At 44.3% G+C, this 25,214-nt stretch overlaps 1 protein-coding gene across 1 annotated transcript in view; it reads left to right on the forward strand.

Annotated features, from left to right (window-relative positions):
* The window catches only part of MYRIP (myosin VIIA and Rab interacting protein), a 337,437-nt gene that overhangs the window by 121,118 nt on the left and 191,105 nt on the right, over positions 1-25,214 (forward strand). Inside the window, exon 3 of the mRNA XM_088462678.1 lies at positions 15,866-16,002. Within this exon, the coding sequence (XP_088318804.1) occupies positions 15,866-16,002 (137 nt within the window). The remainder of the gene's footprint in view (positions 1-15,865; positions 16,003-25,214) is intronic.

Raw genomic sequence — 25,214 nt, forward strand, 5'->3', positions numbered from 1 at the left:
CACTCCCAGAGATTTACTCTGAGAGTTATTACTACAAAACACATGGGGGTAATAATAATTCCCAAGCTTAGGAGCAACTAGCTGTTTAAAGTGCGTTTCTTGCACAAAGGCCACATCTACTCTCTCTAAGTGAAGTTCTCGCAGTAAAGTGGACCGTTTTTCAGGAATATTAAGACCTTTAACATTAAAGGAACATAATTTTATATTTTCTGGTTTAAGGGGGGCCATGGCAGCGGCTGTGGAAAGGGTGAATCATAAACAGAGAGTGAGGCATTATATGAATCTTATAAGAGTTTACATGAGCAGCAGAGATATAGCGACCAAAAGGGGAAAAAATAAAAACAAAAACAAAAATATTAAAATAAAAACAAGAATAATAAAAAAAAGAAATAAAATAGTATAAGGAAAACAAAAAAAAAATCTGATTAAAATAAACAGAGAAATATATCCATGAAGAAAAATTTCCGCTGTTTGAGCAGGCAGCAGACAATAGTCGGCCCATGCTCCAAGGTCAAAAATGCGGAACGACCCAACTGGGGTAAGGCAGCGATAACCACCCCCCGGGAATAAAGAATTAACATATATCCTGTAAACGGCAATATCAAAAAATAAATAAATCATCTACATAATAAGAACAACAGTACCATCTACATTAATATCTTAAATGTATGAGACATATCCATATAACAATTCTAGGAGAATTTCGTAAAGAAACCCACTAAAACATACATAACCTTACAAAATCTGCTGTGTGATGAGAACGAAAAACATAAATAAATACTTTCCTTTCGTAGAAATTACAAATAGAAAGCATTAAACTATTAGGTAAGAACCAAGACAGTTATAAGAATCTATAATCATCAAATGGTCAGTGAGCGAACTGACCCCCAACAATATCAAAAGGATACAATTCCGGACATGTATCCTGTCTAAGCTCAACAAAGAAGCAAAGAATCACATTTAACTATCGCAAGTGATCAGGTGCCAGAGGCTGTCCCTTCAGCTCGTGGAGAAGCTGAGTTGTGCCTCTGCCTCCTCACTGTTGTCCAAGGAGCCTTTGCAACAGGTGAGATGGGTGGATCTAGACGTGAAAACAGGTGGAACCAATCCTGGAGAGGAGGTATTGAAATAGAAAGTGCCGCACAGAAATTATCCAGGTCTTCCGGTGTCTGTAAGATTAGTTGGCGACCATCATGCATGACTTGGATACTCAGAGGAAATCCCCAACGAAAACGGACACCTTTCTGTTTAAGAACGTCAGTAAGAGGTTTAAGAAGACGTCTTTGATGGAGTGTATTCCAGGAGAGGTCCGGAAAGATTTGAACTTTATTACCATTAAATTCAATACCATCCAATTTGCGTGCTTTGCTGAGGTTTTCTTCCTTAAGATGATGGTAATGGAGTCGACAAATAATGTCTCTGGGAGCCTCAGATTGGAGACCCTTTGGACGTAGGGCCCGGTGAGCACGATCAAAAAGAATTGCATTGCCTGGTTCTGCATCAGTAAGTTCATTGAACATTTTAGTAAGTGCATCAATGATACCAGGACCTTGGACGTCTTCCGGGATTCCCCGGATACGTAAATTGTTGCGACGACCTCTGTTATCGAGATCGTCTAGTCTCCGCTGCAACATTCTCATCTCTTGTGCATGCGTAGATACAGTGTCCCGGACTTTTTGTTGGAAAGAACTGACTTCCTCCATGTGTGTCTCCATGTCAGACACCCGGTGTGCAACGTGAGAAATATCTTTTTGAAGAGTAGCGATTTCCGCTTTGACTGTGGCCCCTATTTTCTTATCAAGGTCTAAAAAGTCCTGTTTCGTGGGGAGAGAACGTAAGTGCGCCAGGACCTCAGACATAGTGGTGTCTGACACATCTCCTGAACCAGTATGAATTGGTGACGCCATAAGTCCAGTATTGTCAGACGACGTAGACGGATTAGAATCAGAGCGTGCGTTATCTTCAAAAGCACCACCGTCAGGGGTAAGGTAGCGGAACAGATTGGATTGCAACGAGGTATCCACAGTCTTCTTAACACTAGGTGTCCGCACCGTCCTCTTAGTTTTTCCCATCAGAGAGATAGAGACAGGAAAGACAAAAGGAAAACACACACATAGAGAAAGGAAAAAGAGCAAGTACAGCAGATATGTTGGTCAAAAATATTAATACATGTATAGCCTCAGGAGGTACATTCCCGGGATACGGTCACCACATACCTCTCCCCATAATATACGGGTGAATCAGGGGGTCATGGCCATCTCGCAGCGTACGTGTCAGCCCATAGAGATCAACTATCTCCACAGCAATATATAGAAGATATAATAGTAATATTAGGCAGTACTAAATATTATTGACACCTGCTGTGAGATCAAATAAAATGACTTTTGTAAATAGGGAGATGTGAAATGTTACAAACGCGGCCACATGGGGGAGCTCCAAGCCCAAATATGTTATAATATCAATAGAGACTCATAGAAATGAAGGGAAATATATTGGAAGAAAAGAAAAACACATATGAGTTGGTCAGCAGAGGGGATATATCTGCTATCAGGCAGATTGGCTCAATGCGTTTTGGATGTCATACACTGGCTATCTTCCCTTGTGGTGGTCAATCACAGTACCTGCAATGTAGCAGCGGAGATGCCAGTATCCCCTCACAGTGGAGAAATGCGGTCAGTAGTCCCAGTGACCAAACATAGGGCCAATAGACTCCTGTAAGGGCCTCAGTATGCTGGACAAAGGAGTATATGTGCGGATCGAGAGTCACCTAGGGCCTCCTCATATATGTAGGCAGCACGGGGTCACTACAGGCAGAGCAGCAACTACAGCAGAAGTGGCCCCATCATCCGGTAACAGGCTGGGGGAGAGAGAAAAGGGCAGCCAGAGCACCAGTAGCAGGGATGTAGGAAGGTAAGCTTCACCCGATCACCGCCGGGCCCTGCGGCATCCCGACACGTGAGTATAAAGCACTCGCAGTAGGCGCGCGACTAGGAGCCGCCGGAGCGCCGCTCGTCCTCTGTGGTGCAGATCGGCAGGCACTTGGGGTCACCAGGCAGGAGGGAGGCTGCGCTTTGAAGTGGGGGATGGAGGTTCCGTCGGGCGGCTCGTGTACGCTAGGTCCCAGCTTCTTGGCGCGAACCAGGCCTCAAGCCTCAAACGGGGCTAGCAGACGGTCTCCGGGAACAGCAACCACCTCACGGGCAGCACAGCAGGGTCTCAAGATTAGAAACAGATGCCCTGTATATAGGGAGAGCCCGATAATAAATCTGATAAGGGCTTTTAGGGCTGATGTCACAGGAGCTCACTGGAGATGCGACTTCTCAGCTCCAAGTCCAGGCCACGCCCCATAATGCTGTGTTTTAATCCTGTATCAAGCTATGTTGCAAGTAGCCTCCTGAATTGAAGTGAATATTTCTAATAGATTAATGCTGTATATTTGTCTTTTTTATAGATATTTTATGAGACGTAAAGAAAGCATTCTATATTTTACTAAATAACTGTTCTCACGCCCTGATTTATGAATCTAGTAAATCTAAAATTTATTGAGTAAGGAAGATAGTAGTAATATTTTGTATTCTAACAAGGACTGCATCAAAGGGTCCCAGGATCCCCTTGAGACTTCGTAATAATTTTAGTGATTGGGCTTAGAACAGTAAAGGATATTCAGGAGCTCCAGTCATGGTTCCTTAGTTCACTGAAGGCTAGAAGACACCTTCTTTGACCAGGTAATTATAAAATGTTCCATGTACTGTAGAAGAAAAATACTGGACTCAACCTTAGTTTAACACTCAGCATAGCCCAAGTCCTAAATATGACCAAACCTACATCAAGCCTTAATCCTAGGCCCTCATCTAAATAAAGTTTTTTAAATGTCTTAATTCTTTAAACGATACTCATTGGCACCAGCATGAATGAATTGGATACACTTTTTTTATACTCATAGATATTGTATTAATTTTTTTTAATACAAAAATAATGATTTATTCTTATGGTGCCACATGCTGTAGTTTCTGCAGTGTCGTACAGTCAATAAGCAGGTAACAGTGAAAATAGACATAACAGTAGTACAGTAAATGTAATCTCACATAACATTGGAACAACACAAAGCAAATGTCTGACAAACTAGCTGTTGGTGGAATTGTTAAATCAGGGAAAAAAACGCACAATTTGCGAATACTTTTTTTCTGATTGTTGATGTATGAGGCTTTAAATCAGGCTGATACAGTATTTATGGTGCCCATACATCATCAATCATTTGGGCTATTTCCTTGTTTTGCAGAAGATTGTGTAACAATATCTGCAATGTATGGGGTTCACCGATTGCCGATTCCAACCAAAAATTGATCAGTATCGGTAAATCAGGTTAGCCAACATGTTTGATTTTACCGACCAATAGGGGCTGTAGATTGGTAGTGTGTGGTAACAAACAGCCAATTTGCACACTGCTACTAGTAAAATGATGAGCCTTTCATGATTGGCTGATCTGTTATTGGTTGAAAATGATTCTCAAATCACTGAAAACAATCTTAAATGTACGGTGCATATTGGTGGATTGAAGAATCATGAAACCAGGAAAAAAAAATGCAGAATCATTGAATAATTTTTTTCTGTTTGGTGATGTGTGGGCCCCATTACACTTGTCATCATAAAGTTACACAATAAGAACCTTTTAGTAACATTGTATTCAGATAAAAGTACAGTATGCAATGAACCATAGCAAGCAATACGATGTTTGTTTTCATTGTCTAACTTCCACTAGACAGATTTTAGATTATTGCTGGTTGTCTGCTGTCTCTGTGCTAGCTTTGCTAATTTTACTGAAAATAATCTACTTGGAGACGGATGACTGCTGCACAGAATTTAACTGTTGTGCGTCATGATGTCGGTAAATGTGTCTAGGTTTCCTTCCCTTGGTGCACATAGATTTGTGGAGCAAAAGGGATGTATTTGCAAAGGAGCAGAACTGTGTACAGGCAGAGGGAAGGACAAGATCTGTGTGAAAGTGTTCCCAAGAAAGTACAGAAGAGTCTCACCAGTATTCCTAGTTTTACAGAGTTCAGAATTTAGATTTTGGAGGAATTTCACTAAGCAGGGGATTCAAAATCCCATTGGGATTGCAGTATTTTGCTAAGCATAAAACTGCAAAGACACCAAAAAAACACACTTTAGATTTCCTCTTTAATTTTTGCAAATATCATAGACCGCATTGTCACCACCATTAGGGCTTTCCTGGACAAACAGTGTGTAGTCAAGGGGGATCTGAAGAGTAAATTGCTGCTTTTTGCAGATGATACACTACTGATTCTCCTACAGCTGGGGCTCTTCCTAGCCAGTTCAAGATCATGGATCATTATAGTGGTATCTAAAGGCCCCATATATCTGCGACGGATCGTCGCGATGTAGCGATCCTGCAACACGGCATCGCAGGATCGCTGAAATCCAACAGGTTTTATAACAGAGATATGCCGATCACGATCAAAATATTCGTGATTGGCAGATCGGTGAAATTTAACATGTAAACTTTCACCGATCATGTGACGGATCGTGGAAAATCGATTGGCCGCCGGCCGACATTTCCGACGCGACGATGCATTGCAGATGTATGGGGGCCTTTAGATAATATTAAAAATCACAGAATCTGAAGCCCTGCTACCTAACCTCTCCCCTCCCAATGTATCACTACCCAATTCTCTTCCACTGGCATAAAAAGGATAAAATACAGATGTGTCCTCACACACTGTGGCTTCAGTCGCGCCAAACAACCTCTCTCGGTTCACCAGGCTGTGCGGAGCATTTTTCTCGCTCAAAATGTGAATCTTATTCACATAAATAAAACAACTAGAAACAAAAGAACTGCTTTGCTAGATCACGCTGATCAATTTCTGTGCAACATTTTGTACATCTGTGTGCAAATAAGTCTGAATTTTGTATACAGAGTTCTTTGATGCAAAAGCATCTCTACTACACTTTGGGCCGGATTCAATTAGGCTCGATACCTTACTGCGTGACGAAAAGGGTTTTTATGCTCTGAGCTATTCAATTCCAAGCCCTTTTCCTTGCGTGCCTTCGAAGGCAGAGCAATCGATCTATATCGCGGCCGTGCAGCGAGACACACGGCACACGACGGAAGTCTGCCGGCAGACTCTCAGCCTAACAGGATTCCACCGCGGGGAGCAGCACAAACGGGAAACCCGGAACCACTGCGCATTTATCCCCATGTACAGTGGAAACTTGCAGGTAACGGACAGCAGGCACGGACTTATTATTGCACACGTATCGTTTGGAGTAATATCTGAGACATTTGTGTACCATTGCCACAGTGTTGCTTGTGAATGTCTGGCTGTAAACACCACCAGATGGGTTATTGACATCTGTACTTCTCACAGAGATTGCACTGGAATAAGCTTCTTATTTTCTAACTATTAAAAGCCAGAGACAGAAGAGGTAAACTGCTTAGGTGTGCTCCCCTGATCAATATTTGTGGTTTTATCTTCATAAAGAAACTATAAGTGGTATATGTTGTTTATGTTGTTATATGTTTGTCATGTATACCGGTATTAGATCACGACCCTAGTGAGGAATTTTGATTACCATTTTATTATATAGATTATTTCTTATACTTATGAATTATTAAATAAATGTATCCATTGTTTTCTAATTGTATCATTAGTCTGTATTATTTGAATAGCATAGTGTGCGCTGAGAGTATTGCTTCTTTTACTGTGTACCAATCAGTGGGATTTTGTAGTATGTCCACACTCTAAGCAGCATCTAAAAACTCCCGTTCTATGGATTAGCGCAGTTCCCGCTTGTTTAAACTTTACCATATACACATGCCACTCTGCTACCCCTAATAGGTCCCGCTAATGACTGCCATAAGATTTTCAAGAGCTTTGAGTGGTCACAGCATGGGGACATCTGTGCTCTGACCAATCAGAGCAAGCTGGGTTTCCCCGGTCACTCCAATTATTATTATTATCCTTTATTTATATGGTGCCACAAGTGTTCCGCAGTGCCTTACATAGTACATAAAACTAATAAGTGAACAAAAAAAAAACAAGTAACTTACAGTACAGTGAAGGACATTATATACATTGCTGCAATAGTGATTAAAACACTCACAATAAGCAGCAGGGAGTTGGCAGAGACGTGTTAGGTGCCCTTATGAGGAGTAAGGAGTAGAAGAAAGTGTAAGGCGAAGCACATGAGGGAAGAGGTCCCTGCTCATGAGAGCTTACATTCTAAAGGGGAGGGGCAGACAGACAGGCGTGATACAGAAGGGGAAGATGGGGAGGAGAGAGTATTATGTGGGTTAGGATGAGAGCTTGAAGGCCTTTATGAAGTAGTGGGTCTTGAGAGCCCGTTTGAAGATATGCAGTGAGATGGAGAGTCTGATAGGGAGAGGGTAGAGAGCGAGGAGGGGAGGCGAGGAGGAGAAGGGCAGAGGAGGGAGTTGAAGGTGGTGAAGAGACGCCGGGGGTTTGCATACTGGGAGGAGATGAGGTTCTTGAAATATGATTGTTTGGAGAGGGACAGGGCAGCACTGTAGGATGAGAGAATAAATTTGAAATGGAGGAAGTCAGCCATAGAGCGCGATTTCCTCCACTGGCGCTCAGCAATTCTTTAACACTTCTGCAGGTATCTGGTGCATTTGGAATGCCAGGGTTGTGATGTGGATCTGCGAGGGAGAGTAGTTATTGCCGGAGAAACAGAGTCAAGAGCAGAAGTGAGGGAGGCATTGTACAGGGAAGTGGCTTGTTCAGGACAGGAGAGAGAAGGGATAGGTGAAAGAAGCGAGTCCAGCAGAGAGGAAAAAACAGTGTCAATAGCCTCAATGTTATGCTTAGTAATGGTAGCCTTAGGAGGTAAAGGAGGGGAAGGAGAGAGGGATAACTTAAAAGAGAGAAGGTGATGGTCAGAGAGGGGGAATGGGGAATTGGAGTAATCAGAAATATCACAACGGTGAGTAAAGACCAGGTCAAGTGAGTGCCCACTCACATGGGAGGGTGTTGAGGTCCATTGGGCAAGACCGAAGAAAGAGGTAAGGGTAAGGAGTTTAGAGGCAGAGGATTCTGTGAGAATGTCAATAGGAATATTAAAATCACCTATTAAAATCACCTAGGATAATGGAGGGAAGATCTGAGGAGAGAAAGTGAGGGAGCCAGGAAGCGAAGTTATCAAGGAATTTGGAGGGAGAGCCAGGGGGACGGAAAATGACAGCTACTCTGAGGTTTACTGGTTGGAAGAGGCGAATAGCATGAACCGCAAATGTGGGGAATGTAAGGGATGGTTCAGAGGGTATTAGCTGGTAGGAGTAATTGGCGGATAGAAGGACCCCAACACCACCCCCATGGTGACCCCCAGGCCAGGGGATGTGGGAGAAGGTGAGGCCCCCAGAGGAGAGAGTAGCAGGAGAAGTGGTGTCAGAGGGTGAAATCCAGGTTTCAGTAATCGCTAGAAGATGTAGGGAGTTGGAGATGAATAGGTCATAGGTGGGGACCAGTTGATTACAGACCTGGCATTCCAGAGGGTACAGGATAGAGATAGTGATTGTGGGGGAGATGTGAATAAGATTATCCGGGTTGCTGTAATGTGGAGGTGAGATTAATTTGGGGGACCGATATGAATAGAGTTTAGTGATAGTGCGGGCACCTGAGCTACAAAGGGAACCTATAGGAGGTGGGCAGGGAGGGAGATGTGGATGGCAGTGGGACGAAGTGACAGGGAGAGGAGAGTAGGAGGAGGGATTAGTGGTGGGGTAGTAGGACAAAAGGGTGGTAGAACAGGATGAAAGTGGAGTAATGGGAGAGGAGGGGACAGTAGGCAGACAGAGGAGGTGGTAGGGATAAGGGGGAAAGGATAAAGGTGGAAGTAGGGGGCTGAACAGAGGATTAGGTAGAGACTGAGTTAAGGAGGGCGTTGAAGAAAACCTAGTCATGGTATTGTTAAGTAAACTAGAGGGTTGAAAATTAGAAATATAAATGAAATATGAACGCAAGAGATTTGTAGAAATACAAGTGAAAGAACAGTGTTGGTAAATACTGTATGTATGCAGATTACCAAGTTTGTTATTGAGTGGATTAAAAATGGGGATCTAATGTGTGCAGAATTTGAATAATAATGTAGACTGTAAGCAGATAAAGGAAGTGAGGCTAGGCAAGAGAGCTAAGATAAAAGACAGTATTTCAAGTGAAAAGAGGCAAACTGACCTGGGCACAAGTATGCATTGAGATGTATGTAAACCTCAGAAGGCCAGCATTATTAGTAGCAGTAGAAGTGTTGATTTCTTGATGTGACTGCGCAGGGAGTCCAGGTGTAACAGTCCTGAATATGTAGACAGCAGTGGTTTGTAGATAGAAGGAAGATAAATTCTGTCAGTTTATCTTCGGTTTAACGCAGGTCTAACGCTACAGTTTTGCACTTAAAAAAGCCTGCACTTTAAAAACTGCACCCTCCAGCCAAGGCTTCCAGCCGATATAATGATACTTATACAAAGATGTAGGCAAGTGTGGGCACTAATTAGTGAAAAACCCACATTGGCCATCCAAGGGTAAGCTAGTAATAAATGGCTTAAGTAAACAGTCAGCACATACCAAACATCTAGCAGTTGATATAAATCATGCCTTCACTTCAGTCAATAGACTGGAGATAATCCTTATAACAAAATAACTACAATTACAAATAAGGCATTAGATTAGAACAATGGCATATGGGTTCAGTATATGATTACCTATTAGAATAATTAATAAGCCAGGCACAGGAGGTAGAATACTCTGTAAATAATTACCTGTTGGTTAGGAAGAGAGGCGGGGTCAGTTCATACAAGATCAGCAGAAGAATTAACTAATAACGCAGGTCTAACGCCAATGCCAAATGTTTTACACAAAAGCTCACAGAGTATATGCATATGATTAACTATAACTGTTTTCATTGGTAGCCAACAGACAATTTCTCAACAATAATTGTAATAGCAATTTAAATGCAGACCAATTGTTCTGCCTAATTGGATGAGTTACAATCTAGGCAAAACAAGACAATATTCACTCCAACTGATGGCCCCAATGACCTTTCACTTGCTGAATCTATTGTATGCATGAATTCACTAATGATTCACACTGTGTATTGTCTAATTAAGGGAAAAAAACAATGCTCTGCAGTGTAACGGAAATTCATCATTACACCACATTTGTGACTTGTGAAATGTAGTAATTACTGTATGTGCAGTAAATGTTCATAGCCGTCTGAATATTATGCTGTGTTTTTCTGCTACATTTGTAAATGTTTTGTTCAGCATATTTATAGCGATAAATTAAAATTATAATTACCTTTATTTACATGTTTCTAATTTATATTTTCTATGTATTTTCTGAATGCTATCAAATGTACTGTATATTCTTCTGCAATACTTTATTATTAACAGTTTCTTACATAGCGCAGCATATTCAGTTGTGAATAAGACACATTTGAAGGTAAAAAGGGCCACGGAAAGACGCTCGGCGCTACCGAGTCACACGGAGCTGCCACGTCATGTTATGTGTAGTGCGACTTATAGTGCACGGAGCTTAGATGTATGTGGACACATCCGTATAGTGACATGAGTTGGCTTTGCGACATATAAAAGGGCATGTGGGAGCTCTTGGCTAGCATATAAAGGCATAAGGGGACTCTGGGGAATGAGGGGGCTCTAAGGCATATTAAGGCGCATGAGAGGGCTCTTTATTAGAGTGATTAGATAATAGCCTGAAAACTGACAAATAAAATGGTTGTAACCCTACTGCGGTTTTGGACACACACCCTGTCTGGGAATCTCAAAATTAAAGGGTGGTAACCCCAAATGTTATACACATGTTAAGTTGGACTATTTGGTTCCTGGTTCAACTATTTTGGGTGATGTCCATATGTAGATATTTATTAAAAGTAAAATAATTGGGGGCGTGGCCAGGACAGGCATGGTGTAGGAGGTTATCTCCATAGCTCTCCGGCCCTTATATCCATAGTCTAATATCCTGAGACTCCCACTCGTGAGTTGATAGTGGTATCTGCTGGGTTACTTACTCCTCCATGTCCTGAAGCTACTCTGGAGTCCCTGAGGCTGACTGCTGCTGAGTACTGGGAGCTGTTTGTTCTCCTCTGTCGCAACTCTAGTGACGGCCGCCATCTTGGATTTCTATTCTGGCTAATCCTGGCTCCACCACAGACTCTACAGTGTCTCCTGGTTCCAATCCTGCTTATATAAGGTGGTGGGAGTCAATGCTGTGGACTGCTGCAATTCTGCTGGCTTGCTATTACTATTAGACACTGGATCATATAGAATCAATGTAATTGACAATTGATTCGTTCTGTCTTGTGCTTATATCTGCAAGCACCTAGTATTCCTGTACTGAGAATCTCTGTGATTATAGAGATCTAATTGCCCGGACTGCAACTGAAAATAGGGAGAATCGCCCAGGATCCGTGCTGTCTAATCTGGTCATCCTTTGGATTTCTGGTCCTGTACAAGGGAAGTTATATGTGTGTCTGAAGATTCTTCTACCTGCTCTGTCTGCTTTCCTGAGGTGGATGCATTTATGATATTCCTGCTGATATAACTTTCCTCTGATTTCTGACTTTCTCTGCCTTGCTGATATTAGCTGCTGGGCTGTGTGGTATTTTTGTGCAGTGGGACATATAAAGCTCCCAGTGATATATCTATATATATATTGCACTGCATATCCTGGTTCATATCTCCTGAAGTCCTGTACACCATCTGTATATTATGGATCATCTCCTCAAAGCTATTACTGATTCTGGAGCAAGGCTGGCGGCTCAAGTGATGAGATTCCAAGAAGATTTATCTTTATGTTATAGTTTGTCCCAAGATGTGGCTCGGTGTCCTGAAATGGAGACTCATGTTCTCATTTTGGAAGGAGGTGATGCACCTGTTACTGAGCGGCCGATCTCCTTTAAGTCTCAGAAAGTGGCATATTGAATACCCTCTGCTGCACTTGATGGCTACTCCGATGATGTTTCGTCTCCTTCATTTTCCAATTCTGTAAATCTAAAATCACCTGTTCAAATCTGATTTTTGGACTTATCTTCTTCACTCCCTGTGTATATATTCAAGTTTGAGGAATCCTCAGTTGTTGGGTTCTCTGAATTTAAACCAATTCTTGCTAAAATTTGTTCTCCTTTCCTATCTACTTTGATGAAGATTGGGGACTTGTTATCAGAGACTTTTCTATTCTGTATTTATTCACAAGAGATTGAGAAATGGCCTGATTAATACTTTAGAATCTACAGTATTGTTTTGTTTCACTATTGAAACTTTATATGTCTGTTTCTCTGCTTTGAGGGAGAGGAGGGGGGAGAGGAAAGGAAATATTTTTCTATTAATGTATAATCAAAGTGTTTGAATTTATATGCCTATATCTGTACATCCTGACTTTCTGCTACATTATATTCTGTGTGAGGTTTATGTTTTAATATTTTCTAATGTGTGGGAGTAACCATATACTGTCTAGGCCAGAGAGCTAGGCCATGCCTATGGTCATTAGTTTTTTGCCTTGCTTTATAATGTAGCCTTAATATTTTATTTTTATTTTTGTTGCTCATTTTTCGCCCTTAATATTTATGTAAAGTTACCATCCGATATTCAAGATTAGGTGGGTTCGCATAGTTTAGTGGGGGGTGTTAGGGGATCCAAGTATAACTAGGTTGGGCTAGGTTATACAGGGTGGGGGTTTATTGGGAGTTTTGTTTTGGGTGTATTTGTTTTGTTTCAATATTTTGGCTGTTTTCTGTTTGTGGGGGGAAGGGGGGTATTTAGTGGTAGGAACCGTTGCTAGGGGGTGAGGGTATTATGGGATCCAGGTATACCTGAGTTGGGGTTAGGTTATACAAGGTGGGGGGTTATGACGGAGGTTTTGCTTTGGGTGTAATTGTTTAGTTTAGTTTAGTTTTAGGTATTACTATTTGGACAGATGTGTATATTTTATTATAATGATCTCATTGCTATTCTGGTATGTGATTTTTATACCTGAGCTGCCTAGGGTGAGATATGTGTATCATTTAAGGGTGTATTTTATCTCCGTATTCATGTGCTCGAATGGCGCCTTCGAGTTATTTCTGCTATAAGAACTTAATCAGGAAGTACTTAATATATACTGTTATACATATATATCTATATACCATATTGTAATCTCCTGTATTATACTATGTTTATGCTCAACATTTGATATGTTTGGTTTTCATATCTGTCCTATATTCGATTAGTATATTCTTGTATTTTATTTTATTTACTTTTCCTTATTTGTTTATGTATGTCTAAAAATATCAATAAAAACTACTGAATTAAAAAAAAAGTTAAATAATTAAATAATATACATATTTGAATAATATATTTTTAAGTTATTGTTAAGTGCTTTTTGTATGAGATCAGCAAATCCTTTATTTGTAGTGCTATGATTGATTTACATTTATTACATTGTTTTCATTTGAAAATCATTGTAGTATATTATCTAAATTGATCATTTTGTTCTGCCTACATTCAGGACCTTATTCAGAGTTGGTCGCGAGCGCTAAGCGCTCGCAACCGACTCGATGTTGGTCCACAGGTGATCCGTCGTTAGCGGGCTCGAAGCAGACGGAGCGAGCTGTCGATGTTGATTGACAGCTCGCTCCGTTTGCTGGGCGGGCAGGGGGCGTGTCTGCCCAAACTGAGGCGTTCCCGCCGGAACGCTAGCCATTTGGGGGCGGCCCCACTGACATCATCAGTGACGTCAGTGGGGAGCTTCCTGCTGAAACACAGCAGGAAGCTCCCTGGGACTTAAGGTTGACGAGACCCTACCCTAGGGTCTCATCGTAAGCCCCGATGGTCTTGACCATCGCGACCATCTCCCTTAGCAGTCGTTAGAGATGTGGATGTTAACCCACAGCCTAACGACTGACATGGAGGCGGCCGTTCAGGATGCAAGTGGCCGCCCTGTTTCTGAACGACCGCTTGCATCCTACGACCGCCTCTGAATGAGGCCCTCAGTGCTTTGTACTTGTGATTATTTTTAAGCAGCAACATTTAGTCTAAACTTATTTCAGGTAATCTTTTGTTTATTTTAGTTTTGATCCAAATATGTGTATTACCATTATTGTACACTGTATTTTGAGTTTTCTTTGTTCTTAGTAATTACCAAGCTGCTTTTTATTACTTGTCACAGTGATTTATGTAAAAAAAAACAGGGTTTAATTTATTAACATTATTTTTACTAAAAGAAAGTGAAAAAGGGTGTTTTCACACCCTTTTTCACATTATTTTAGTATCAACCAAAGATTCTACAGGGCAATTGGAGTAGAATTCGTAAAATTCTACTCCAAGCCCTAATTATCACTTATTTCTAGTAAGCAGATCGCATTTCCCTTAATTGTAATGGGAAATGTGATCTGGCCAAAGTTACTGAAAATAAATTGTGAAAAAATACCGGGGAAAGCCCTTTGATAATAACGCCACCTGGTCTCCCCGGTTACCGGACTCCTGCTCTGCTCTAACGGGCAGAGCAGAGCACGGGGGCCGGCCCCAGTGATCAGCTGTGTGGTCTAAACAGACCACAGGCTGATCTCTGCTAAAAGAAAAAAAATAACTTACCTGAGTTCAGGGACCGGTGATCGTGGCTCCCGTGATGTCCTCTCTCCGGTCAGCTGGTCTCCCATGCTGCACTGGGGCACGGTCGTCACCTGACCAGGTCCCAGTGCAGTATGGGATGTCAGCTGACCGGAGCCACAGAGGACATCACCGGAGTACCGATGACTGCAGGTAAGTATAATTAAGGGAGGGGGGTTCGCGGGGGGGGGGTCCACGATTGCAGGGGCGGGGCATAGCACCAGGGGTTGGGGCCTAGCGACGGTCGGTCGGCGCATGCGGAGGGGATTCGCAGGGACAGAGCTTTATCGCAAGCTCTGTTCCTGCAAGGGATTTTTAGTAAATCCCTGTGATATTGCATCAAGTCGGTAATATCACACTACAATCTGCATTACAAGTGCAGTAAATAGTAGTAAATAGAGCCCTAAGTGATTAGCGTACCACTTTGAATCAGGCCCAATATACAGAACAAGAAACAAGGCAACATATAAAACTCACCACAGTTAGCAATCACTTTATGGGCCAAATGTAATTGCATATGCAAGCTCCCAGCTAGTCTGCCTGATGTTTTAAAGGTGCAATCATTTAAAAAGCAAAAACAGCCTGGTTTTGCCTTTTAAACTATTGCCCCTTTAAAACATCAGGCAGACTCGCTGGGAACTCACCGATGCTTGCACATCGCAGGCCACAGGTGGGTTTTCATTTCTAAACTGACAGGTATCGATGGCAGATTATGTTTAGACATCAAAACCGGCCTTTAGTAAATACTGCTTTGGCGAGTTCTAAATTACACCAAACCCACCGCTTAGTAAAATTAGCCCCTTATTTTGTCATGGATTGTTGCTTTAATCCTGCTGTACTGTATAGGAAGTTGTGTAAATAAAAGTGTATTCTTTTTGCTCGCACGGCGTATCCTTCCTTCATTCATTCTTATTAATTGAAATTGCATTTGATGTTTATTGAATATTCTAAATTGGATTGAACTATTGTATTTCATGTCCAACTTACAATGTATTGTAAATTATTCTCTTTTTATTATGCATCAGAATCAACGAAAAAAAAATTTTGAAAAAAAAAGTGTAGAATAAAAATTAAACATTACATATCTCTACACGTTTTAATATACAAATAATATTTGAATTTAACAGATTAAAATAAAATTAAACAGTCAAATTAATCTGTTCTGATTTACATCATGATAATCACTATGTATTTCTAAAAGAGAAAATATATTTCATGCCACTGTTTTCTTCACAGGCTTTTAAGGACACAGTCTCTGGAATGGTATTACAACAATGTGAAGAGTCGCTTCAAACGTTTTGGCAGTGCCAAAGTGCTGAAGAACTTGTACAGAAAACACAGACTGGAGAGTGGAGCGTGTGCAGATATCGCAGGTATTGTAGCAGTATTCCTGGCATCACAAATTACAGCACAATGACATCACAATTGATACCATCACAGGTGACATCACACTTAATTATATGACATCATAATTAATGACAACACAAATTATGACCTCTTAATTGATGACATCACAGGTGACCTCTGAATTATCGACATCACAGTTGATGGTATTACAATAACAAATGACAATCTAAATTGATGACATTACAATTTATGCCAACACGATTGATGACATTACAGATTATATCACAATAGATGGCATCACTAGCAACATAATCACATATTACATCACAGGTGACATAATCACAATTAGCATCCCAAATGAAATCACAATTGATATTACACATGACATAACAATTGATGATATCACAGATGACATCACAGCTGTAAAAGTAATGACAAGTGAACATCACAGATGACATCATAACTGGTGACATCCCAGATGATCTTACAATGGCGTCATAATTGATAACATCAATGGTGACATCACATATTACATAATTAGTGATGATATCACATGTGACATTACAATTGATAACTTCAAAGATGACAACAATTAATGACTTCAGAGTTGAGAACATCACAGATTACATCAAAATGGATCACAAGTTCTCAAACTCGGTCCTCAGGACCACAAACAAGTCATGTTTTCCAGGTCTCCTCACAGAAAGACAAGTGCAATAATTAGCTCCATCTATGGATCTTTTAAAATGTGTCAGTCAATAATGACTACTCCTTTGCTCCTGCTAGGTGACCTTGAAAATGTGAACTGTTTGGGGTCCTGAGGACTGAGTTTGAGAACCACTGAAACAGATGACATCACTGATGACATAATGAATGATTACGTTACAGATGACATTACAATCGATGACATCACAGTTCACATCACGACTGATGACATCAGAGTCGGTGACATTACAATTGATTACATCACACATGGTGACATCCCAATTGACATCACAATTGATGACATGACAGATTATATCACAGTGGATAATTTTACAGATGACATCATCATTGATGGCATAATAGGTGGCAGCACAATTGATGACAATACAGGTAACATCACAGTTTATTACAAAACAGATTGTCATCATTTGTGATGTCTAAATTGGAATGTGAACCGTGATGTTATAAATTATGTAATTAACTGTGATGTCATAATATGAGATTGAGATGTCAACAATTGTGATGTCATCTCGATGTCATTAATTGTAATGTCTTCAGTCGTCATGTAATTGGTGATATCATAAATTGTGAAGTCATCTGATATATTTAACCTCTAATTTATTTTCTTCCCAATGGAAATGTGGTGGGTGGTACAGGAACAAAGTGTTTATCTGGTTTCACCCGTGTAGACCTTAGATATTTACTGTTTCTATTTCCATCTCACCACTCTAGTAACACATTAATCCTTCACTTCTATAGCAATGCATCCCCTCCCTCACTGCTATAGTGAGACATTACCCTCCCTTACCTGTGTACTAATACATTTAACTTCCTCACCTATGTAGTAATACATTTTCCTCCATCGCCCGTGTTGTAACACATTCAACATTACCCTCCTTCACCTATATAGAAAATTTACAGTCCCTCCCTCACAACTGTAGTAACACATTACCCTCACTCACCCCTGCAGTAACTTATTCCTCTCCCTCACCTCTGGAGTAACACATTCCTCTCCCTCACCTCTGGAGTAACACATTTCCCTCCTTTACCCATATTGTAACATATTCCCTTCCTACACTCTGTAGTAACCCAGTGACATTCCCCCCTCACCTGTGTAGTAACTCATTCCCCTCCCTCACCATTATAGAAACACATTGCCCTCTCACTGCTTTTGTAACACATTTCTCTCCCTCACCTATGTAGTAACACATTCCCATCCCATTCCTGTGTAATAACACATTACCTTCCCTCATCTGTGTAGTAACACAATCCCTTTTCATACCTCTATAGTAACACATTCCACTCTTACTGCTGTTGTAACATATTTTACTCCCTTACCTGTGTAGTAACACATTCCGTTACTCACACCTGTACTAGCACATTACCCTCCTCACCTGTGGCCTAAGAGCTATTGAGGAATCAGTGAAAACACATTTTATCCCTTTGCAGTGCTGTCTGCCTCATAAGCCACATAAGGATCATACGGTTAAGGGGCACATCCACTAGCAGATAAAGAAATGACTGCATGATTACGACATTGTAATCGTGCAGTCGTTTCACAGTCTGGTGCTGTGCCTACACTAAGCGATCAGTCGTTCAGTGTAGGCACATAATCATCCCCTAACATGCTCAACCTGACGTTATCGTCAGGTTGACCAGCATGTTCGGGCAATGGGCCTGATTCAGAGCCGCTCGTAAGCGGCCGCTCGTTCGTTCCGAGCGATGTTAGCCCAACTGCTAATGCGTACGGATCGTTATACGCATGCGCTAACCAGTCAGTGCGGCCGAAATTCATGTGCTCGCAAAATAGCGAATGCCTGCTATTTTGAGTGACAGAAAGAGGCGTATGTGGGTGGTAACAGGGGAAGGTGCTTGAAAATGGGGAGTGGAAATCAGAACGCAGGCGTGCTTAAAGGTCAAAACGGGCATTTTATGGGTGTGCATATTTAAAACAGCAGCGTCATTGACCACGTCACTGGGTTATTTTATAGTCAGAACTGCTCGCAAAATTGTGGTAGCAAACACCAACCCCAAGAATAGCGAGCAGTTCATACCCTTGTCGATGTACTCGATTAATCTAATAAATAGCGGACATGACGTAGGATGCGAGCGGCCAGGGGGCGTATTTTTCCAAAAAACGAACGCAAGTTTTGTTCGCTCGTTCAGACATAGAGGAGTGAACAGACCGCAAACAGCGAACGGTTCATTTGAATAGCCACCCCTTGTTTTAGAACGAACGACCGCAAATAGCGAGTGGCTCTGAATGAGGGCCAATGATTGATGTTCCACAAACGACCAGCGGGAGCGTGCATCGCTGGTCGTTTCCGACATTTACATCCCCGATGTGTGCCCGATTACTGAACGATTGCACGATTACGATGTCGTAATCTTGCAATCGCTCTATGTAATCGGGTAGTGGATACCCGGTATTAGTGGTGGCTCCAGATGTGGGGCTGCAGCACAGTCCAATATGCAAATAGGGGAGCCGCCACACCAACTACCAGTGATGTTTGGCAGCAGTAGGGGTGACAGTTGGTGTGGCTCCCCTATTTGAATATTGATCTAAGCTACAGCCACAATGAGTCAGTCAGTCAGGACATTGCACAGGGGGAAGAAACATTTTAGCCCTTTTCACCACCTTATGGGAAGGCCAATCCCGGGGTTGGGTTTGGGGAGATCCCAGAATTTTGTCCTAAAATTGGCGGGATTTCAATCTCAGGATTGGAGCTTCCAATCCAGGTATTTCAGGACTAATGTTTGCATGTGCTATTTAGAACTTTTTTATGCTGAGGCAGCTGGGCAGAATCTGAGCAAGTGCTGCAGGTGCTCAGCGCTGCCCGGCTGCACCCTGGCTGTGCGCATCTTGACATCACAGGTTGCACTGCACAGCCCCACACCAGCCCTCCCCCTGGATTAACTCAATCCTGGCTACCCCGGGAATCCCGGAATTGAGTGTTTTTCAATCCTGAATCCCGGGATTGAAAAACAACCCGGGATTGGCTTCCCTACCCCCTTAGGAGTCAAATTTTTTAAAATCCCTGCTTAGAGATTGTCTACGTCATGAAAGACATATACCCCCCAATTGTCATGTTTCTGGGTCAGGGGTTTGGGCTTGGCATTCAATCAGGTCCATAAATATTGGGACATTGACAGAATTTTCATATTTTGGCCTCTATTCACCACCACAATGGCTTTGAAATGAAACAAACAATATGTGCTTTAACTGCAGACTTTCAGATTTAATTTGAAGGTAATTACATCCAAATCAGGTGAACAGTGTAGGAATTACAACGGTTTCTATATGTGCCTCCCACTTTTTAAGGGGCCAAAAGTAATGGGACAAACTAAACAATCCTAAATCTAACTTTCACTTTTTAATACTTTATTGCAAATCCTTTGCAGGCAATTACAGCCTGAAGTCTGCAATGCATAGACATCACCAGACGCTGGGTTTCATCCCTGGTGATGCTCTGCCAGGCCTCTACTGCAAATGTCTTCAGTTCCTGCTTGTTCTTGGGGCATTTTCCCTTCAGTTTTGTCTTCATCAAGTGAAATGCATGCTCAGTCGGATTCAGGTCAGGGGATTGACTTGGCCATTGCATAACATTCCACTTTTTAGCCTTAAAAAACTCTTTTGTTGCTTTTGCAGTATGCTTCGGGTCATTGTCCATCTGCACTGTGAAGCGCCGTCCAATGAGTTCTGAAGCATTTGACTGAATATGAGCATATAATATTGCCCAAAACACTTCAGAATTAATTCTGCTGCTTTTGTCAGCACACATCATCAATAAATACAAGGGAACCAGTTCCATTGGCAGCCATACATGCCCACGCCATGACACTACCACCACCATCCTTCACTGATGAGGTGGTATGTTTTGGATCATGAGCAGTTCCTTTCCTTCTCCATTCTCTTCCCATCACTGTGGTACAAGTTGATCTTTGTCTCATCTGTCCATAGGATGTTGTTCCAGAATTGTAATGGCTTTTTTAGATGTTGTTTGGCAAACTCTAATCTGGTCTTTCTGTTTTTGTGGCTCACCAATGGTTTACATCTTGTGGTGAACCCTCTATTTCTACTTCAGGGTCCATAGGGGTCCACAGGGTGACCTTGGGGTATAGCTGAATCCTGGATCCTCGGGCACAACGGAGTTAAAGCTTTTAGCTGCTCCCAGGATGCACTTGGGTCCAACCTCCCCTATACCCCGCCCCCGAGCCACAGGCACCTCAGTTTAAGATGGTGCCCGGCCGGAGTCTGGTCACCCTGCGGGGGGGGGGGCGGCTGCCCCCTAAAGCTTTTTATTTTAACTTAGTTTAATTTTTTTTTTACTATAGTTTTTTTCTCCAGAGCGGCAGCGATGGGCTGTCTGTACAGACGCCCACGCTGCCGCTCCTTCTCCCTGCTGGCGCCGCGACGCCAGCACTGAACTGGGGATCGCGGCGGGGGAAGCCAGAGTCTGTACTAGCCGGACTCTGGTTTCCCCCGGGACTGCTGCCGGAAGACGCCGGGGAGATTAAGGTAAGCCGCGCACCGCTGATTAGCGGCGGTGCGCGGGTTCCTTGTAAATGCAGTCCCATGCCCCCGGTCTAGGAGACAGACCGGGGGCGCTAGCGGTGGCGGTGGGCCCCCCCTCCAGTGGAGGCATATCCCCCGCCAGACCACTAGACCACCAGGGTAAATTATGCGGCAAGCGGGATGCCGGCAACCCGGGAGTTAAATATGCTAGCCAGGGGAGGAAGCCTTCCCTGTCTAGCGGCTCCTCCCCTCAGCTCAGCGCGCCTTTCAGCTCGTAGTCTGGCGTCGCTGAGCTGCAGCTACTCGGCCACTCCTCCTCTGAGGTCTCCAGCAGCCATTTTCTTCAAGTGGCAGCGCAGATCTTCAGGGAGCACGCGGACCGGTCCCCCTGTGTACCTCTACCCCGACAAGGACAGTGTACACAGCACTGTAGCCCTCCCAGACACTGAATCTGGGAGGTTGATTGTAGTGGAAAGGTGCAGTGAGTATCTTCCTGCATGGTATGTGACTTTTGCTAGTGCTGCCTGTCTGTGTCTTTTTTCTACTTACTGTCAGCCTATACCTATCCCTTTCCTTCTCCTACAAGCCCTACAGGTGTGCGGGGGAAGGGTGTTTCTACAGACCTCACCTATATAAATCACGTATTTGTGAGGTCCGTCACATACAGTTGTGTGCTACACAGTACCATATTGTGGGCTGTTATTCAGCACACTGGTGAGTGCGCACGTTTTCTTCCTAAGTCATGTCTGAGGAGGAGATTGAGCACTCCGGGGCTCCGGTATTGTTCTCCTGCAGGCGCTGTTCTGCAGGAGTGGATAGGGAGGATTTGTCACAGGACGGCCTGTGCGGACGGTGCCAGGCGCTCCCTGGTATGTCTAAACCTCCCATGTCGCAGGAGCCACCATGGGCGATGTTTTCCCAGGTGCTGGTGTCCATCGCGGACCGTCTGTCGGTCCCGACTGCCGCCCCTACTAGGGCGTTGCCCCAGCCTGCCATCCCCCATTCCCCGGGTGTCCCATAATTATTGCAGACTCCCCCGGGGTCTCAGCCTGTTGGTCCCTATGCGGGGTTGCCAATGTATATTCAGTCCACCCCTGTGGCACAGCAGGCTGTGGTGCCGTTTCAGGCTCCTGTGGCAGCTCCTCCACCCTGGGTGGATGCGCTTTCCCACACTGTCCAAGATTTGGCGGCAGCATCTTCGGCTTTTCAGTCAATGTTGCGGAGTGACGTGCCCTCCAGGGCGTCTAAACGCTCAGTCATGGCGCAGGCTGCGCATCTTTCGGATTCTGAGGGGTCCTCGGATGATGGTGAGGTGCAGGATGACTCGGCCTCAGATGCCTCAGTTCAGGAGGTAGACACTAAGTCTTCCATCAATGTGCGGGCTCTGGTTAAGGCGGTGCGGGCCATTCTTCTGATTGAGGATGAGGCACCCGCTCCCAAGTCGAGGTATCCTAGTTTTAAAAAAGCTAAGGTTACTTCTGCAGCGTTCCCCTTGTCTGATCAGTTGACTGATCACATGGCGGTGGCCTGGCAGACACCCAGTAAGCGTTTCCTGCCACAGAAACGCTTGGCGTCCAATTATCCATTCCCGGAAGCGCATTGTAAGAAATGGGAAACTCCGCCTGCAGTCGATTCCCATGTAACACGCCTCATCAGGAGTGCTACTTTGCCATTGCCGTCTATATCCTCGCTGAAGGATCCTACGGACAGGAAGGTGGAGACTTGTCTAAAGTCTATTTATTCTCTCTCAAGGGCTGTAGCCCGGCCGTCCATGGCCATCTCCTGGGTGGCCAAGGCCATTGAGGGGTGGGCCAACGCCTTGGAGGACACGTTTACGGATGAAGCTCCGGAAGTCCAGAGGGCGTTGTTAGGACAGATGAGAGATGCCGCCTCCTACATTGGAGAAGCATCGTTGGATGCTAGCCTGTTGACCTCTAGGGTTTCGGCGGCAGCAGTGTCTGCTCGTAGATCCTTGTGGTTGCGGTCTTGGAGAGCAGACGCGGATTCAAAGAAAGGCTTGGAGGCCTTACCTTTTAATGGAGAATTACTATTTGGTCCGGACCTGGACAAAATAGTAGATACCCTGGCAAAATCGAAGTCAGCCTTCCTTCCTTCAGCTACTACACCTGCTAAGGTCCGGAGCTCGGCCTTTCGTTCCTTTCGGGTTCAGGGCAAGGCAAAGGGTCAGTCCTTCCCGAGGCAGTCCGCACCCAAGACCGCCTCAAAGCCAAAGAAGCAAGCCTGGAGTGCTAGGCGCCCTTCTTCCAAGCAAGAAGATAAGCCTTCTGCGTGATGGGACGGGCCTCCCTCTGGGGGACCCCAGAGTGGGAGGCCGACTTCTTAAATTCGCCCAGTGCTGGCACAATACCACCACGGATGCCTGGGTGTGAGAAGTGGTCTCCCAGGGGTATGCCCTGTCTTTTCAGCACAGGCCGCCTGGCCAGTTTTTTTGCACAAGTCCTTCTCAGGACAAAACCAAGGCCTTGCAGGTTCAGGAAGCCATAGAGGCCTTGCTGATGGCGGGGGTCATTATACCCGTACCACAGTCTCAACGTGGGATGGGGTATTACTCTACGCTGTTTCTGGTGCAGAAACCCAATGGCTCTCATCGCCCCATCCTCAATTTGAAGTCCCTGAACAGGTTTCTCAGGGTTCCCAAATTCAGGATGGAAACTTTGCGTTCCATCATTCTGGCGATGGAACCAGGGGACTATATGGTCTCCCTGGATATCCAGGACGCCTACCACCATGTGCCTATAGCAACATCGCACCAACGGTTTCTGCGGTTTGCTATTCTCCACAACCACTACCAATTCAGGGCTCTACCCTTTGGTCTCTCCACGGCACCAAGGGTATTTACCAAGGTGATGGCGGTCATGGCGGCTCATCTTCGGAGCCAGGGAATACGGTTGCTACCGTATCTAGACTACCTCCTCTTGCTGGCAAGCTCCCCGGAGGTACTGATCCAGCATCTCCACCTGACGGTCGCTTGTCTACAGGCGCACGGCTGGTTGATCAACTGGAAGAAGTCCTCCATCATCCCATCACAGCGGATGGTTCATTTGGGGGCCCTGTTGACTCTCGTCAGCAACGGATTTTTCTGACTCCAGAGAAGGTCTCCTCCTTACAGCTGCGGATTCACAGTTGTCTGAGCATTGGCAGAGTGTTGGTGCACTCAGCGATGAGAGTTTTGGGGTCCATGGTGTCGGCATTCGACATGGTGGAGTTTGCCCAGTTCCATTCCAGGCCCCTGCAGGGGCTGATTCTTTCGGAATGGAACGGATTGCCACACAGGATCCGCTCTCAGATGCTGGTGTTGTCCTCGGAGGTGCGTCTGTCCCTAGCCTGGTGGCTGCAGACGGCTCATCTCCTAGAGGGGCTCCCCTTTTGGATCCCGGAATGGGTTCTGCTCACGACAGATGCCAGTCTCCGGGGATGGGGGGCGGTGACAGGCTCCTTGTCACTTCAGGGTCGATGGTCGGCGGAGGAAGCGATTCTTCCCATCAACATCCTGGAACTGCGGGCAGTATACAGAGCCCTGCAGTTGTCCGGCACCGCTCTTCACGGAAGGGCCGTTCAGGTGCAGTCAGACAACGCCACCACGGTGGCGTACATCAATCACCAGGGAGGGACTCGCAGTCGAGCTGTGATGTCGGAGGTGTCCCGCGTCCTGGCTTGGGCGGTGCGCTATCTTCCAGCTCTCTCAGCAGTTTTCATCCCAGGAGTCCTCAATTGGGAGGCAGACTTCCTCAGCCGTTACGACGTGCATCCCGGGGAATGGTCGCTTCATCCAGAGGTATTCCAACAACTCGTGGACAAGTGGGGGCTGCCAGAGCTGGACCTGATGGCGTCCCGTCACAATCACAAGCTGCCTGTGTACGGGTCAAGGACAAGGGACGCAGGCGCAAGTCTGATTGACGCGCTGTCGGTGAAATGGCTGTTTCAACTGGCTTACTTGTTCCCTCTGATATCTCTGCTGCCTCGGGTCCTGCGCAAGTTCAAACAGGACGGAGGCAC

The sequence above is a fragment of the Taudactylus pleione genome, unplaced genomic scaffold (genome assembly GCF_031769625.1).
Source record: "Taudactylus pleione unplaced genomic scaffold, aTauple2 ptg000053l, whole genome shotgun sequence".
In the NCBI taxonomy this organism is placed as follows: Eukaryota; Metazoa; Chordata; class Amphibia; order Anura; family Myobatrachidae; genus Taudactylus; species Taudactylus pleione.